This window comes from Gymnogyps californianus, chromosome 4 (genome assembly GCF_018139145.2).
Source record: "Gymnogyps californianus isolate 813 chromosome 4, ASM1813914v2, whole genome shotgun sequence".
Classification (NCBI taxonomy): Eukaryota; Metazoa; Chordata; class Aves; order Accipitriformes; family Cathartidae; genus Gymnogyps; species Gymnogyps californianus.
The window spans coordinates 10,443,665-10,460,628 of NC_059474.1; the positions used below are offsets into that span (position 1 = coordinate 10,443,665).

Consider the following 16,964-nt stretch of genomic DNA (forward strand, 5'->3'; position numbering starts at 1 on the left):
AACAGCCACCACTGAGTTTATGGTAGTAATTCTGTTCCCTGAGATCATAGTTTTGCATTAGTGACCTGTTTTCCCGTTTTGGTTTCACCAGTTGAAATTGTGGCCTAGACAAAGAAGTCTATGGATCTCTCTCCATATTTTATTTTATTATATTATAATATGCTGTGATTGTTGCAGAAATTTTTTGGGCCTTTGGAACTGCGTGTTAATCTTTTTGAAATGACCTAGCAGTTAATTTTCCAGTCTTCGAATTTCAGATCTTGTCACCAGTCTACCAACAGGAAAGCATTGAATGCATTGCATTAGGGTTTTTTCACTTCATTTCTTTTAAAGTATAAAATATGCACTGGTATGTTGTTAATACTTAACTTGTTCTGGATTGTTTTGCTACTTCTAACTGATGGCCATATGGAACATGGGAGTTAGCATTGTGTGACAGGAAAGTCTGTGTGCAGGGGTACTAGCAGGTATACTGGTTTGTTCTAAAATGATTTGTATAAGGTTCACAGAGCCTTTGCTTTTACTGACTCGGCACTGTAAAATAATAATCACTTGAAATGAGAAGGCTGGTGAAATTGCCAAGCAGTTTCTTGGTGTTTGAAACACAAATATTGTTTTATTAAAAACTTGAATGAAGCGACTAAGAGGAGGGAAGTAAAACTTCAAACTTCTTACTTTCCTGATGATGAGAAGGGTAGTAAACTAGAAACAAGTACAGATGATGCAGGATCTTCATACTTTCTGAAATACCAAGTATTAATAATACCTTGTGTTTGTAGACTTGTATGCATGTATTTTTATATAAATTGAATGTCCTTTTTAATTGTAAAGTAGAGGTCTTTCTGGATGCATGCTTTTCTTCATTTATCTTGGAACAAGAGCCAGAATATTTTAGAAATGAATTTTGAGTCAGTTACAAATTCTTTGCCACTGTAGGATATCTAATTTAAATAGATAATACTTAGCTTTAAAGATCCAGTTTCTGTTCCCATCTTCTGTGTGGAAAGAACTGGGAGGTATTTAGGATGCAACAAAAGGAATGTGTTTGAGTACTCCGGAGTGTCAGTTTACGCATAGAAAAATATTTTTCTGCCCTTTTGAGAATATGGTCCTGACTAGATGCAAAAATGCAATGTTGTGCAGTGTTTTACAGTCAGTTCTGTAGGAAGATGATATTGTGGTGCAATATCAGTGACTAGTGGCTGGTGACAGAAATCTGTAAATGACTGGTCAGGTACAATAGACTTACATAAAGATGACCTCTGTGCTTCTCTTCTCTCCTCACTTTTCGCAAACTGGAGTTGTCTGTTATCTGATCTGTAGAGTTTTACCATGAGCCAGTACTAAAAAGCAAAGGACAGTACCTGCTGTGGTACTTAAAGACCAAATTCTGAGAAATGTGAGGAAACAACGAGGAACCTGAGCACATATCTTCAAGTGGTGTTCATAAGCACAGCTTTATTTGATGGGTAGGGCCATGGCACTCGACACTGGTTGCAGCCTGTTGGCAGGTTCACCCACCCCTTTTTCAAATACGAAGATGTGGTTAACTTTTCTCTGTTGTTCATGTGACTGTATTCTGCTGCTTTCCTTTACAGATCCGAGAGCAAAATTTACAAGATATTAAAACCGCGGGCCCTCAATCACAGGTTCTTTCTGGGGTAGTTGTGGACAGGAGTCTTGTACAGGTGAGAGTATAAAATGCCTAAAACTATTAGCTTAAAGTTAATCTACGATATCCTCTACTTTCACCTAATATATCACTATAAAATTATTCTTTAATTGGCAGAGAGTAACTGTTTATAAGGTAAGTCTTAGAGGTAACACCATTGTCTTTGCGAGAGTGCTCAGGATCAGAAATTTAAGAGGCTTTAGCCATGTAGCCCAAGCATGTCTGTGGAGGATGCTTCTTGGTTTTTTTGCTGAATGTAATGCATGAAATTCAGAAGGCTTATTTATATGGGTTAGGTTCTTGTTCAAAACTAGCTGGGCTTTGTGACAACTTTTTGTTTGTTTGTTTTCCAAGTTTATGTATCTTCAAGTATTAATACTGGGCACAGCAGGCTCACTATGGGGCAGTAGTGTTGTGTGTTAAATATGTTTTATCATGCTTCATAATATTTTATTTGAAGAGCAGTTTGGAAAAAAGCTATTATACATCAATAAAACTTCAAAGCAGTATATCTGGATATACAAAAGACTTTATGAATCATAGCTCAAAGTAAAGCAAGAATTAGAGCTATACAGTTATACTGTATAGCTGAATGACTTTAAAGCTCTATATATCTGAGTGCTTTAACTGCCCCAGATAAGTATTTTCTGATATACTTTAAAAAGTTTGGCAAGTCTTATCATGACCATAGCATTATTCATGTTGGGTGTCATGTCAATTGTGTGCATGTCAATTCATTGTCATTTGCAATTTTATCTACCAGTTACTGTTTCTTTGCATGTTTTTAGCAAGCATCATAATGCTTTTGGTTGATGTTTTAAAGCCTGGGCTTGGTTTGCTCTGTTTACTCAATTTACTGTTGCAGGATGCTCCCCTCTCAGACTGTACGGAATCTATTGAAGGGCTCGATCTCACAGAGCAGGCCTTTAGTCCCGCTAAATCTCTGTCTGTTAGAAAGGTACTGCCCTGTCATACTGCTCTAAATACTGTTGTTCACCCTTCATTTTACCTCTTCCTTACCCTGACCTTTTCCCTCTGTTAGCTGATGATTTGGCTAGAAAAGAAAAAAAAATAGATGGATCTCCAAATTATGTATATGCAACTATACAAGCAGTTACTTTACCCTGTTAAAGTATCTTTTAAGGATTTTGATCTTTGTCTGTAGAAGCTGGTGAGGAAACACTTTTGATGTCAAGGTGCTGATTAGGTTCCGCATATAGTGGGTTTCTTTGCGCATGCTGTTAGTGTTGAATTACTCTAATTTGAGATCCATTTTGAGTTAGTTTAATCTCAGCCTGATTACATCAGTGTAATTCCGAAGATATCCACATGTTCAGAGCGTCATGCTGACAAACACTGTCAACTTTTGATCCTGCATTGCTAGACGTCTTGTTTCCTTAAAACTTCCTGTGCTTATCTACAAGAGTTGCTGAGTAATGCCCCACGCTTCCAAAATCAATTGGCTTTCAAACACGTAATCGTGCTTGTGCTTACGTAATATACTTTAAATACAGAATAAATTCAAGAGATGTGTGTACAGTTGGGGTGAGCAGTCCTTTGAGGCTGAGTAAACAGGAACAGTTTGCACATTGGAAACAATCTGTCCTTAGCTGTCTTTCTCTCCCAGGTTTTGAAGGAGTTCCCTAGAAGTGATCTAACACGGAAGCACAGTGTGTAAATAAGCATCAGTGTCTCTTCTGCTCCAATATTTTGTCTAAAAGATTCTTAAATCTTGGTTTAGGTCGTGCCTAACATCTCATTATCAGAATAGCTTTCCCATCAAAAACCAGAATCCTTTGAATTACATCATTGTTGGAAATCTCATGACTTTATAACACTTTCTAGTGTAATGAGCCAGTTTGTATTATAGATAGTTGTATCATACTGAGAATTTGATCATGATGTTTTTCAGATTACAGTTGGTTTTATCCATATGCTGAAAGGAAAAATAATAAAACACTATTTCCAGATTTAAGATGAAAAATAAAACAAAGCCAAATTCTTCCAGGCAGTGCATGCCTTTTATTCTCTGCTTAATAATACCTTCAAAGTGAAAAATTATTTTGATGATAGTCATCCATTGTTTATGACAACACAGATGGTTTCTTTTATCACTGATGTGCAAGATATCTTTCAAGTATTACTTTTGAATAATGGCATCATCTTTCTATAAAACTAGTCAAATAATTTACATTCATTTTTGTAGATGACAAGGAGCCAACAAAAGGTCTATTGGTTATATGATTTTGCCTAGTAGTACAATGTTGGGGTTTAGATGTCCAAATGATGTGTTTGCTTTTTGTGGTGTCATGAAAGTGCTTTCCTCCTGAAATACTGTGTAAAATTAGATCACAATGTTAATTACAGTAAGAGTGGCCTATTTCATAATCTTTTATTATCTTAATATGGATTGTGACCTGAATGCTTAATAATTTCCTGTTGGGGGGAAAAAAACCAACAAAAAACCTCCAAAACAAACAAAAAAACCAACAACAACAAAAAACACAAAAAAACCCCAACGAACCAAACAACAAGAAAAAAACCCACCAGAGAAATTTTCTCGAAAGATTATGCCAAGAATCAGTTGTGTATTGTGGAACAAAGGAAGTATAAGCAATCTTATGCCCCATAAACTTCACACGAAACTTTGAATGAAACTTTGAGGAGACCTGTACATCAAGGACTTTTAGGTACCAGATAATTACAAGTTCTCAGTTGACAAATTCTTTGACACTCAATTACGGTTAAAGTAAAAAGTTCCATCTAATTGCAGTAACACTTAAAATGTATTATGTTTTCAGTTAACATTGAGATGTATATCAAATGCTAATGCACACTGTTTTAGATGGAAAAAAAATCCTGTTTGTGTACAGTATGCATGTAATGCTTTGAGTCTTCTGTGCCTATGGCTGCAGTAGTAAATACACCATTTTGCCTTGTCAACTTGCTTTGTCTGTGTTCTGAGAAGTCCTGGCCATGTTGCTACACAAGCTCCTTGTGCATCATGTAATTTTATTCGTGTTATAGACTTGGTTAACCAAGCTTCTGCTGCAGTCTTGGCTGAATGAGAGGGAGTGTTGGTTATTCTTACCAATGACCATTCTGCAATCTGATTTAAAAAAAAAAAAAAAATTTTTCACATGAATTTTCAAGAATTTTAAGTAAAAGGGGAATCATCCATTTCGTGTCTCTTCCTTTAGAATGGAAATTCTGTGGCTTTGTTCTTCATGAAGAGTCTCTCAGTTCTGCCCCAGAGGTGGCACTGTATTTTAATGGAGACTTCTATGTGAACAGTACTTTAAGAATCTTGGTGTTTTGGATAAAGGCACTGCATTAATGCCAGATTGTGTGTTAAGAGCGATTGTTAACTTTAGACAATTATTATGAACCTACTGTCTGATTGACAGAAAAATTGGCATGTATAAGGTGCCAGTTTTGCTCATATCTATCCCTGAGAACAAGATGAAGTGCTTGCCTGTTAAATGATGGTCACCTCATAGCAGTTTTGAATTTTTCTCTGAAAGCAAGATTTGATGGAGAAGTCGAAAAATGACTTGATAATCTAAAATTTCCGTGTAGGATATGTGAGGTCCAAGTTTAGTATGAAAGTATATTGCGTATCATTAGCTATAAGTGACTTTCCCTTTGTGGGATCTTTGTGGGAGAGTATGCCCCTGCAAAATTCTCAGCAGTAAAAATATATTCTGTTCATGAGTGTAATCTAGCCATTATTTCTTACAGTGGAGAAAATGCTGTTGATATTCAGGTGCTTACACATGCCATCAAACTTCAAATAGTCATCAAAATAGTACTAGAATCGTCATCAAGATAATACTAGTGTCAGCATAATCCAGATGAAATCATTAGAACATTAGTTTTTTGCATGTCATCCTGTGTTGAAACAGAGTGCCAGTCTTTTATATGGGGAATTTATTCCCTCTCTACAGGCTCTCTAATACTGGAAGCAACTCCAGACCAATTTTCTTGTTCAATTTTTCTGAACGTTCATAGGAATCTCTGAATGGCACGGACAGGTTCATAGCTCTGCTAAGTCTTGTCTATTTTAGTGTCACATTTAACAGTCTAAAATATGTCCTGTACTGTCTTTTTAGTCCTTTATACTCATTTTCCTTCTGTCCCGTGTTACTCTCTTCATTTAGTGTTGTATATTTTTATTTGAATTCTTGGAAGGCTGCCCTGTGGCCTATTCTGTGAAGTAATGCATTTCTACTTCTTTGCTTTGTACATGTTTTAGAGTAATCATGTCGCAGAACTTACTAACACACTACTCTAATTCATTTTCCCCATAGAATCAGTCCCTCTACCCTTATAATTTTCATTAGTGGCCTTTGAACTGCTTCCATATTGTTGATACTGAGCAAAACTGGATGTGTTAATCTGGAACCAGCTTTTAGCAGGTCAAAAGTTTGCCTTTCTGGTCTCTCATGTAATTTTTCTGCTTTTACAGTCCAAAAAACACAGGTGCTTTTTCTTTGTAATACATAATCCACTTACTGTCATTGCCTCTGATCTTTTTCAAAATTATTTCTCTTGGGTCAAAGATACTCAGCTAGTACAAATACCGTTTGCATTGATTGTGGGTGTGGTTTTTATGTGTGTTTGGTTTTGGTTTGTTATTTTTTTAATTTAGTAAATGTGATAAGCTTGATGCACTGCTTTTTTTCCCAGTAGTTAACAAAAGTACTCTCTTAAGGAGGAGAATACATAATGCCAGTGCACTGGTCATCTTGCTGCAAACTGCATGTCTTGCTGTTCGTCATTATTAAATCAATAGGCATTCACTAACATTTTGTTTCATGTGAAAGTTGTTCTACCCAGTCATTTTGGATTTAACTTGCAGACAAGATTCAAAGATTCTTAAACATTCCAGGGATACCAGTGTGTACTGCATGGCTTGTTCCTCTGTTGACTTTTGTAATCCTAGAAAACTCTAGAAACTGCCTGAGATCAGTGCTTTACAAGCCCCTGCTACTTACTGCTGAGTTTCAGTTAAAACTACATATTTAGTTTGAACGGTGGGCAGAGATAAAGAGGGAAATAGAAAATTGCCATGGGCACCAATTTTCTGCCATCATTAAAAGCTAGGACCTGTAGTTTTGGGGATGTTCTACATTTTCTACAAAACAGTTAGGATTTGTGCAATGGTTGATGGTTTGGGGTTTTTGTTTTGTTTTGTTTTGTTTTTTTGTTTTTTTTGTGGGCTTTTTTACTCTTTTTATGCATTATCCTGTAAGAAAAGCCATGACTATCAAAATGGAGATTTTCTGGTATTAAGACAGCTGGTGCTTAATGGAAATAGTTGAGAAAAGGCTTTTGACATTCTACTGACATTCTGCATCAGAGATGAGAGTTCCTCTTATTTTATGGCAAAACGGAGGCGATCTATAGTGCTTTAGAGATGTTTCTCTCCTGCAGTTCCTTTCAGGATCTTAACAGTGGAGACTTGTTGTTATGCTGTTTGTTCTTCAGTACTTCTGGCTGGTGTCTGGTTCCTGAAGAGCAGCATAGGTTCTAACAACCAGCTGTTCTTACCTCCCTGGATTGCTCTAGACCAGATTTCTGGAGATCTCTCATGAGGCTTTCAGAAATATCTAACTGCTCTTGTCCTCATTCCATCTGGACATTCTTGTCTGTCACCTTTTTTGGTGCTGACAACTTGTCCAAAGCAGCTCTTAGCATCCAAAACAGTACTCTGTCTAATTTCATCTTCAGTTTTACAGTGAAGATGATCTCATGCTTGTCCATCAAGTATGGACATGGAATGGAATGTTTGTCTCTTTATTCGGGTGTATTTATTTCTGAACTGTGCTTTCTAATGCTTTCTTTTAAATATTGGTACAAATAACATGTGAATATGAAGATAACTTGGGCCAGTCAATAACCCATACTTACTTGGTAATGGAATTCAAATACCTCTCTTCAGTAATGAAGACAATTCAGGTATCGCAGTGAGATGAGGCACAGACTGCACATCAGTCATTTCCAAACTAGTGTCAGCAGAGTTCTGTATATCCAGTGAAAAAACCAAATGCTTAAGCAAGTCACTTGAAAGATAGAGCAGCTATCCAGGCAAGCATCTTCCATGTCTGAGACAATGAAAAGCCAATGGCTTTAGTCTTTACTATATGATCAGAGAAGAAAAACGAAAAACCTTAGCGTGAGAGAATCTCTGATGCAGCTGCTTTTGTCCATTGGAACTTACTGCGCTTAGAATTGCTAATGTTTTATTTTTATTTGTATAACTTTTTATCTGGCTTGTATGACAAATGTTATAGATGTAAATATGCTAACTTGTATAAGATTACAGTTAACCTTAATTACTTAAAAATTGCTTGTAATAAACTGTTAATCTGGTGTATACAGAACACATACAAGATGGCTTTTTACTGTAACATCTGTTAGATGTTACGTAGTAGCTACTAGAAATGGCTTTTCCCTTATTAAAAAAACAAAACCAAAAAAACCAAATGAAACAAAAAAACCCCAAACAAAAATACTTATGAGCTGAGTCCTGTGAACTTCTACAGGTATTCTGTGCCCAAACTGCCATGCAGTTGGGCCTGGTATCCTGTTTCTTTTGTGGGGAGAAAAAGAAACTTGATACTTGTGTGACTTCAGATATAATTCAGCTAGACTGTTTGGCTGCTGTTTGATTTTCTGCTTAATGGTGGATATTCCCTGGTGGAAACACTGATGTGTCTATAAGAGTAATTAATGACACCTGTTTTCTCCTTTAGATTAACCTGCTGTTGATGAAATTTAAAAAAAAAAATCTATTACAGATTTTTTTTTTAATCTAAAAAAAAAATAAATGTAGCAGTTTTCAGATTATGTTTTTGTTTTGGTTGCTTTGTAGCCTCTGTACTTCTCGGGGTTCTGCAAGTTACTGCTCAATTGCAGATGTATCCTAATTTTCTTTTGTCAGGGAGAACTGGTGACTGCGTCAAAGGCAATAATTGAGAAAGAATATCAACCAAAAGTCATAGTGAGCACAACAGGACCAAATCCCTTCAATAAACTCACTGATCGAGAACTGGAAGAATATCGCAAAGAAGTAGAAAGAAAGCAGAAGGGACCAGAAGGTTGGTTTCTCTGTGTGTGTTTTTTCTGCAATAGACTATAATAACAGCAAGTTTATTACTAATTGGAAGGTGGGTTACCTGCAAAGGCCATGGATAAATTATTCAGCTTTTGTGTGTTTCAGGTTTTCCAGTGTGAATTAGAAATTTAAAAAGCATATTGGAGATAGAATGTGTGATCTAAGTGTTAATGGAGTATTCTGTAAAATGCACAGATCTTATTTTAAAAATTGTCCTAGTAGACAAACTGGGGTGTTTAGTATGGCCAGTTACTGCTGCTATTAGGAAGTTGAAAGCTTGAAACTTCAGTCAAAAAAATTTTTAGGTACTGCAAAGTATTGCAGATTGTTCTGCTTTGTTTCCCTTGGTGCTAGAGATAGTCTAAGGTGAGAGAATGGTGTTGCTTTTTAGCAGCAAAACTGCAGTTTTCTAACTCATTGAAAATTGTCAGTTTGAGAAATCTGTTGAATGGGGAAGATACAGAATGACATTTGATTGCTACTTGGAAATCGCACATCTTGGGGACTTCCCCCAAAACAGACTTTCTGAATTATCATAGAATTATGAGAGAATTGCGCTGTGAAAAGAGACTGTTGCTGCATCTGAAATGGTTATCCTGCTTTGCTTCTGTATAGTTTTAAGGGATGATACTTACGACGCTCATCTGTTGTTAGGTTTTGAATTTGAGTGATGCAGGAACCAGAAGTGCCCTTTCGTTTGCAGTGTGTGCTCCCTGCTTCTGCTTTTTGATAAGACGATGTAGGAGGCATTGTAGATTGTATGTGTTCAGTTAATCAAGTATTGGACTGTGTGGGGTGGGATACTCTGCTGTTATGCCTGTATAACTGCATACGTTTATTCTCTCAGTAACATTGCTACATCCTTCTTGGATAAGGTATCAAAATATGGAGAGACTGTGTTACTGAGACAGACACCAGCTGGGGAACAGAGTACATTGCTTAGAAATCAGACCATCAGTGAGCAAAATGCGTCAGATAAAAAATCTCTGGATTTGAAAGGCAGATCAAAAACCTTTCAAGGAACAGATACGAAGACTTTACAGGATCGTTGACGTATCGTCACTGTCTAAATCTTTAGATAACGCTCAGTTTGCTGCTGCATGGGTTTCTTGTCAGACCATGCAGCAAATCATCACACATCTTAACCGAGAAGAGCCAGATGGGCAGAAGTCCTCCCATAAGGAATTTCATACTGCAGTGATCAAAGCATTAAGGTCTGATCCTGACCTTTTGGCTGAGGCCTCAGGTATTACTAATATGGTACAGTTGCGCTTGCAATCTAGAGAACAACCTCTTTATCTACGCCATTTGGAGATTCTGTCAGTTGACTCTCATCTGTGGGACTGATTTCACTTTTAATTGTGTAGGTGAACTGTACGGAACAATGTTTTAATATTGTTCCCGATATATGGTGTACTCTATTAATGTTTTCCTTTGGATCTAGGGCTGTTTAAACCTGGAAGCAAGGGAGACCCTCCTTACTAATAACAAATACACAAACCACTGTGAAATCTGTTTTGAATCATTTAATTACTGCATGTTTCTCTGATTATCTGTGCAGTCTTCTTTTCTTCTGGGATGCGATTTTGTTTACTCCAAGTTTCAGCAATACAAAGCAAGCAAAAGAGCGTTATCTTGTGTAGGTCTGATAGCATTTCCCTCCCTCCCCTTCCCCCCCCCCATTTGTTTATATCTTCCTTGTGGTTTTTCCTCACAAGTTTTCTTTAGAACAGCGTGATAAACAAGTTCATAAACAGTTACATTATTCATGTGACAAAAAACCCCCAACAAAACACCACAGAGCACAACGGTGACTTGAACAGTTTTGTTAATATCAAACTATCACTTAATTTTCTTTTGCTTGTTTTGGTATTATTTAATAACCTGGCAGAATTTTGATTGAGAAAAATGTATTCATATCTTGTATGCATGGAGCAAAAGGACCCTTTTGTTTTCTGACATGCTGAAAGGTTTTGTCTGCCTTCTTAATTTCTCTGTCTACATCTGCAGAACCTTCAGAAGATGGCAGGCAACAGAAAGAGAGAAGTCCCCCTGACCACACTTCAGCTCGCACTCCTCCCAGTACCCCGATTAAAATAGAGGAAGGTATGTTCTTCTGATTTGGGGGCCAGGGGAAACCAGTAACTGCATCATTAGTGACTGATGCATGGAAATATATGAACTAGTATCTAATAAAGGTAAATTATTTCTTGCATTTTATTTTTATACTACCTAAAATATGCTACACTGAACTATGAGTGTAACAGGAGTTATGTTTACAATAATAAAGAAGTGTGCATTAATATAAAGACAAATTTTCATTTCTTCAGAATTGCCTTGTCATCTGTTGGTGTTTCTCAACTGATTTACCCTTTTGTACATTTTCTGCAAGAAAGACTTGCTCTTATGAAATGAAACAGTGTCTGCTGGTGAACCAGACACAAATTTAGATGCTTTGGTAAATCTCCTTCACTGATTGCACATTTCTTAAACATTATTGTACTTGGATTACACCTCAGTAAACATTTTTTCCAACTCAATTTGACTCTAAATATCATTATTTGCTCCTTACGTAGTAGTTTTAACTAAAATGAGAGCAGGGCTGGTAAAGTCTACAATTTCCTCAAAAAAGGATAAAATAATAATCTTGAACAGGTGTAATCTAATTTTTGTCTTTGTTTCCTTTACCTTGTACATTGGATATATCATTTGTCTGTTAGTCTTCCATTCACTACTTCATCTCATTCTGTTTTCTATAAGAATGGTTGCAACCATTCTTCTAACTTAACACAATGGCTGTGATGAATGCATAGATTCTCTACTTGTGCTTTTTTCTTCTTGTGGCTGCGTTACAAACAGGAGATGGATATGCTAAAGAGTACCTGTTACCATAGTAAGTATCATTCCATACTCTGACCTGCTTATGTGCTTTGCTTCACTCTTGCATCTTTGTTTACTAAGGTTTTTTTGTTGGTTTTGCCTTTTTTTTTTTTTTTTTTTTTAAAGCAGGCTTTTTCAGTTGAGATGCTGGTTTCTTTAGTTGTTGATTTCATGAAATTCTAGGTAGTTATGGATCTTACGTTAAAATGCGCTCCCCCTTTGAAAGAGACTGTGAAAGTGACATTATGTGTTTCCATATCTGTGTGTCTGATTCCTCAGTTTAAAAAGGAGTAGTCTGAAGTTGTCTTTCAGATATAGCTGAAACAGGTCTGGGAGTTTCTGCCCCAACAGTTTGCTGCTGCCTACGCAACTTGGACCTGGTAATGAAATGGAAGAAAGTTCCTCATCTATTCCAGTGCAAAAGTGTTACCACTGACATGGATTTAAACTTACCCAGCAGACTTCTGCACAGAAGTGGATATGGAACTACTCCTATGTTATATATGTCAGCTATAGGGAAATTCAAATTCCAACCAAGGAATAACAGCAAGTACTTGGTGGCAGCAACTTCTGCAGCTGTTTCGGCTAAATCTGCAGGGCTACATCAGATTATACTTTAATAAGGATGTTTGGCCCCCGCCACTTGTGTGTCCTGTTATATCCAAAAGTCAGTGTGTTTGTTGTAGATATGGAAGTCAAACTACATCATAGACACTTGTGATGTTACTCATAAAGTTCTAAAACCTGAAAATTCTTTTAAACTGAGAATTGTGTTCCACAGACTCTTCTAGTTGTGTAAGTTTTCCAGGACAAACATACTAAGCTTATTTTAAAGAGTAACTGGAAGTTCACACCATGATGACTTTGGTTGGCAGAAGTTCTGTTGAATTACAGTGTTCTCTGTATATGCCGCTTCTCAACTTTTTTCCTCATATTGTTTCTATTTAAGTGTAGCTGAAGTCAGAGAAGTGTTTTGTGTTAACTCAGTTATAGCGTAGTTTGTACGTTTGTCCATGTTTGTGTTGAAAAAACACATAAGCCTTTATTTTCATAAATATGTGAATTGTAAACACACGCCAGTATTAATGTTACTTTTCAAACTCTTATGCCACAGTATATATAAAGGGAGAGCATGGATGTAGACATGATTATTCTAAAAAACTTAAGAAATTTTGAGGTACTGCTGAGTTCTTAAACTGTAAATAGGTTTTGCAGCAAGATATATTTTTAAACCTTCCTAGTTTCGTTACTGAAATCCATCAAGTAGAATAGCAAGGCGTTTACATATTGTATGCTTGCTTTATCGAATGTGGAATTTGTAATCTCCCTAATTCTGGTAAAATATTGCCCTTAGTGAGCTAGATAAACAGATGTTTGTTTGATTCCAGCATAATGTTAATCCGTTCAGTAAAGATGATGGTAATTTGACAAACTGGGAAGGATAGCAGTCCTGGATTAATGAGTTATAAAACTGTTGATGTTTATCCAATGCCTAGGCCAACTGGCAAATGCTGTTTTGAATGCCTGTAGCTTCCTATTCTTTAAGAATTTCTAATCCCTTTTTTAAAACTTTCTTTTAAACTTCTTTTAAAAAGATAAACCTGACTGACAATCCAGTATGGTGCCTGTTCTAAAAACTGGGCCAGCTAATGAATAGAATAGAATATTTTCAGTTGGAAGGGACGTACAGTGATCACCTGGTCCAACTGCCTGACCGCTTCAGGGCTGACCAAGTTAAAGCATGTTGCTAGGGGCATTGTCCAAATGCCTCGTAAACACGGACAGGCTTGGGGCATCGACCACCTCTCTGGGAAGCCTGTTCCAGTGTTTGACCACCCTCTCGCTAAAGAAATGCTTCCTAACGTCCAGGCTAAACCTCCCCTGGCGCAGCTTTGGACCATTCCCACGTGTCCTGTCACTGGATACCAGGGAGAAGAGCTGAGCAATGCTTTCAGTTAATTCCTGAAAAGTAAAATGAAATCCAAAAAGAGTGTCATGGTAGTGAAGAATTGTAGGTGGTGCTTCTTACAAATTTGTGTCTCGCATACATATACAGGTTGAACTAGAGCTTCAGGAGGCAGCTTGTAATGTACATAATTGCTTTCTCTTTTTTACTCTGTTTTAAATCCTGCCTGCATTATAACTTTTAAACTGCTAACTTGTGCATTCCAAGTGTTTGGCACTGAATACTAGCGTGTTTTGTTTATTTAACCTATTAGAAGTTCGTGGTGCTCTAGGCAAAACATGTTGGTTTTCCAGCAGGTATTCACAGAACAGAGCCCTCTAAAATATATTAGAGGATTATTAATCCCACCTGGCAGAAATACAAAGAACACTCATTGTCATTTCCATAGGAAAAATGGGAAAGTATCAAGTATTTTCTGTAAGTTCTTGTGAAAGCCTTCAGTCTTTTCAAATTAAAATGAACAAGATTTTAAAAGGGGAAAAAATGGTTGCCTTTCTTTTGTGCCTTACAATGAGCATGGCCTGGATTTTGTTCTAAATTCCTCCTTACGTAACATCGGTGGGGATATATTTGGCACAGCTAACGAGATACTTCTCGGCTACGGTGCAGTGATGAACGTTGCCGGGAACTTTTTAAAAGTGCTCGTTGTTAAATATATATGCACAAAGAGGTGCTTTAAACAGAACATCTCTGAAGCATAGTGGTGAATGAGGAAAGTGTTACAATTGAGGGAGTAGTGGTAAAGTTCACCTTCGGACATAAAGTTATCACTAGATTTGTGGTGTTCCTTCATACACGGGTGAGTGTTGCTGCTAGACATCACATACCTTTAAAAAAAAAAAAAGCTGTATCGCATAACCTGCTGAGCTCGTTTAATTTGATAAACTACATGGATTTTACTTACAGGAATCCATAATATATACTCATATCTTGCAAAAGAAGTGAAGCCTTTGTGATAGGAAATCATATTCTGAAGCAACGTCTGTTAGATCTCATGGAAAAATATTATGAAAATCCAAGCATTGTGATTAAAAATTGGCAAGCCAAGAGTTTAGAAATTAATGGATTTGCGTGAATCAAATCACCGCAAACCAGCAATTGGTTTTATCCCACCAAAAGAAAAAAGAACCAATATGCGGAGTTGCATGACGCTCTTTTCAATGCCAGTGAAAACTGCAGGTTTAATTCCTGCTTACTGTACTAAAATCTCATGTGGCTTGCAAGTGTTATAAATAAAACATGAGGGAAGTCTGAACAGTTACTTTCTTGCTGGTTTACACCCACATGATGGAATTCAGCTTTATCTGTTCTGTGGTAAGAAGCTTAAAAAGAAGCAAAACTTGTGAATGTCTTATTCCTGTCTCTGCGCCCAAAGCTGAAGGAGAACAGACCTATGACAAAGGCTTTTATGCGAAGTAAATCTATTAGTTTATTTTATAGCGAGCGCTCACCATCAACTCGCTTCGCTTTCTCTGGTCTCGGGACACTTAGGGAAACTAACTGTGTCCTTGTCTGTCCGTCCACTAGAGACACAGCAGGACCAGACTTACAAAGATGACAGTGACGCTGCAACTTTCAAGCAAACCCTCCCAGATCTCACCCCTGATGAGCCTTCAGAAGCACTCAGCTTCCCTCCCTTAGGAAAGGAGGAAGGGAGATGTGATGAAGATGTGCCCAAAAGCCAGACGGAACCACCTGCAGTGGAAAATAAGGAACCCCAGTCTCAACCCGCTGAAGAGCCAGTAACACCAACAGCTGAGGAGGGGACAGCGGCTGATGCAGGTAGTGATGAATCTCCAGGGAAGTCCCCATCAAAAAAGAAAAAGAAGTTTCGCACTCCTTCCTTCCTGAAGAAGAGCAAAAAGAAGAGTGACTCCTAAAGGCCAAACACACTGCAGAAACACTGTCATATTTTAAAATCCATTAACCACTAGAATGTACCAGATCGTACTGAGTGTTTTGTCTTATTATGTAAATGAATGCAACAAGTAATCCAACCAGCCCCTCAAGTTATGGCTTGATTGTTTAAGGTTATAACCAGAAACTAATGTCCAAAAAGGTGCTAATCCTGTGTTTTCAGCAGCTACCACAGATCTGATCCCTAATTTGTAAGCAAATGTAAATGACTTCCGTGTGGAAGGCATTGAATCGCTATTTTTAATTTAAAGCCCGCACTGCTTTACAAAAGAACAAAAGGATTTTCACAATTAAAAATAAAACACGCATTGCTTACCACAAGAAGTGTTCTTTTCCAATATTCTGTTCCGAGTCACAAGTAAATTTCTTCTTAAATATTGACTTTTAGAGAGGATGCTTTTGCAGTGGTGTTTTCAAGGGGGATGTATTCTTGAACTGATGTGTCAACTTCTGCAAGCTTGTGATTACAGATCGTGTTTTAGTCAAGCTTTGAGGCTATCCAGTCCTTCCTCTCTTTCTCCCCTCTGACTATTGTAACAAAATGAAGGTGGTGTTCACTTTGTTTTATTTTATAACTGGCTCGTGAAATCATCTTTGATGTCTAGGACTGAGATAACTGTGGTGTGTTCCACTCATGTTGTGCGTTGAAAGAGCCCAGTCTTTTTTTTTCTAGTGAATAAGGGAAATCTTTCAGTCTTGCCTCCCTAAGAATCAGTCATGTGGCAATTCGGCTGTTTGTTAGAACAGGTTAAAAAGTAACTGCATTAAAAGTATTTCAGAAGTTTTTCAGCTGGTGGTGTGAAGCATGGGCAGTTGTATTTTGGGCCTTAGCACAGGCTTTTTTCACCCTCTTAAAAATCCCTTGGGTGCACATGCAAACCTGCTGCATATAAACCCTATGTGCAGCCTTTTGTGTTTGTTCCTTCCCATGATAAAAATGTAAATGCGTTACGCTGAATATTTAACCTTGTTTTATATTCATTATTTTCACTGACAAAAACTGGCATTTCTTTACTATTTTTTTGTTGTTGTTGCCAGCAGTAAAGTACAGAAATCCCAAGTAACCTTGAAGGTGTATTCTCACAGTTTGCTATAAATGTTTGTTTAATGTGTAGCATGGTAAAGAAAATCACTTTCACCACTGAATTCACTGTTTGCCAGTTATTGCCATGCTTCTGTCTATCACTAATCGTAAAAGTAGTTTAAGATCAGATAGGTGAAGCTTGCAGGAATTCTCCAGAAACCGTATGTAATTACTGCAGCCGGACGCGGGGAAGGCTGGTCACCGTTTCTGGTTTCTCGTATTAGCACTTCTGGTTTTAACAGCAGCAAACATTGACACCCCTGTGCGGGAGAGGGAAACACACTGACTCACAGCAAGGGTCTGTAACAGAACAGGGTATGGCTGT

At 37.3% G+C, this 16,964-nt stretch overlaps 1 protein-coding gene across 6 annotated transcripts in view; it reads left to right on the forward strand.

Annotated features, from left to right (window-relative positions):
• Positions 1–15,879, forward strand: part of ADD1 (adducin 1) — a 71,106-nt gene extending 55,227 nt beyond the window's left edge. For 2 of the 6 annotated variants that reach the window (XM_050895263.1, XM_050895264.1), the window contains exons 12-15: positions 1,599–1,688; positions 8,619–8,775; positions 10,803–10,898; positions 15,166–15,879. In XM_050895263.1, coding sequence (XP_050751220.1) covers positions 1,599–1,688; positions 8,619–8,775; positions 10,803–10,898; positions 15,166–15,518 — 696 coding nt within the window. In that variant the 3' untranslated portion in view covers positions 15,519–15,879. Of the gene's footprint in view, positions 1–1,598; positions 1,689–2,537; positions 2,631–8,618; positions 8,776–10,802; positions 10,899–11,651; positions 11,687–15,165 lie in introns of those variants that run through there. The other 4 variants (XM_050895266.1, XM_050895268.1, XM_050895262.1 and 1 more) reach the window with 3 other exon arrangements.
• The last annotated feature ends 1,085 nt before the right edge of the window (positions 15,880–16,964 follow it).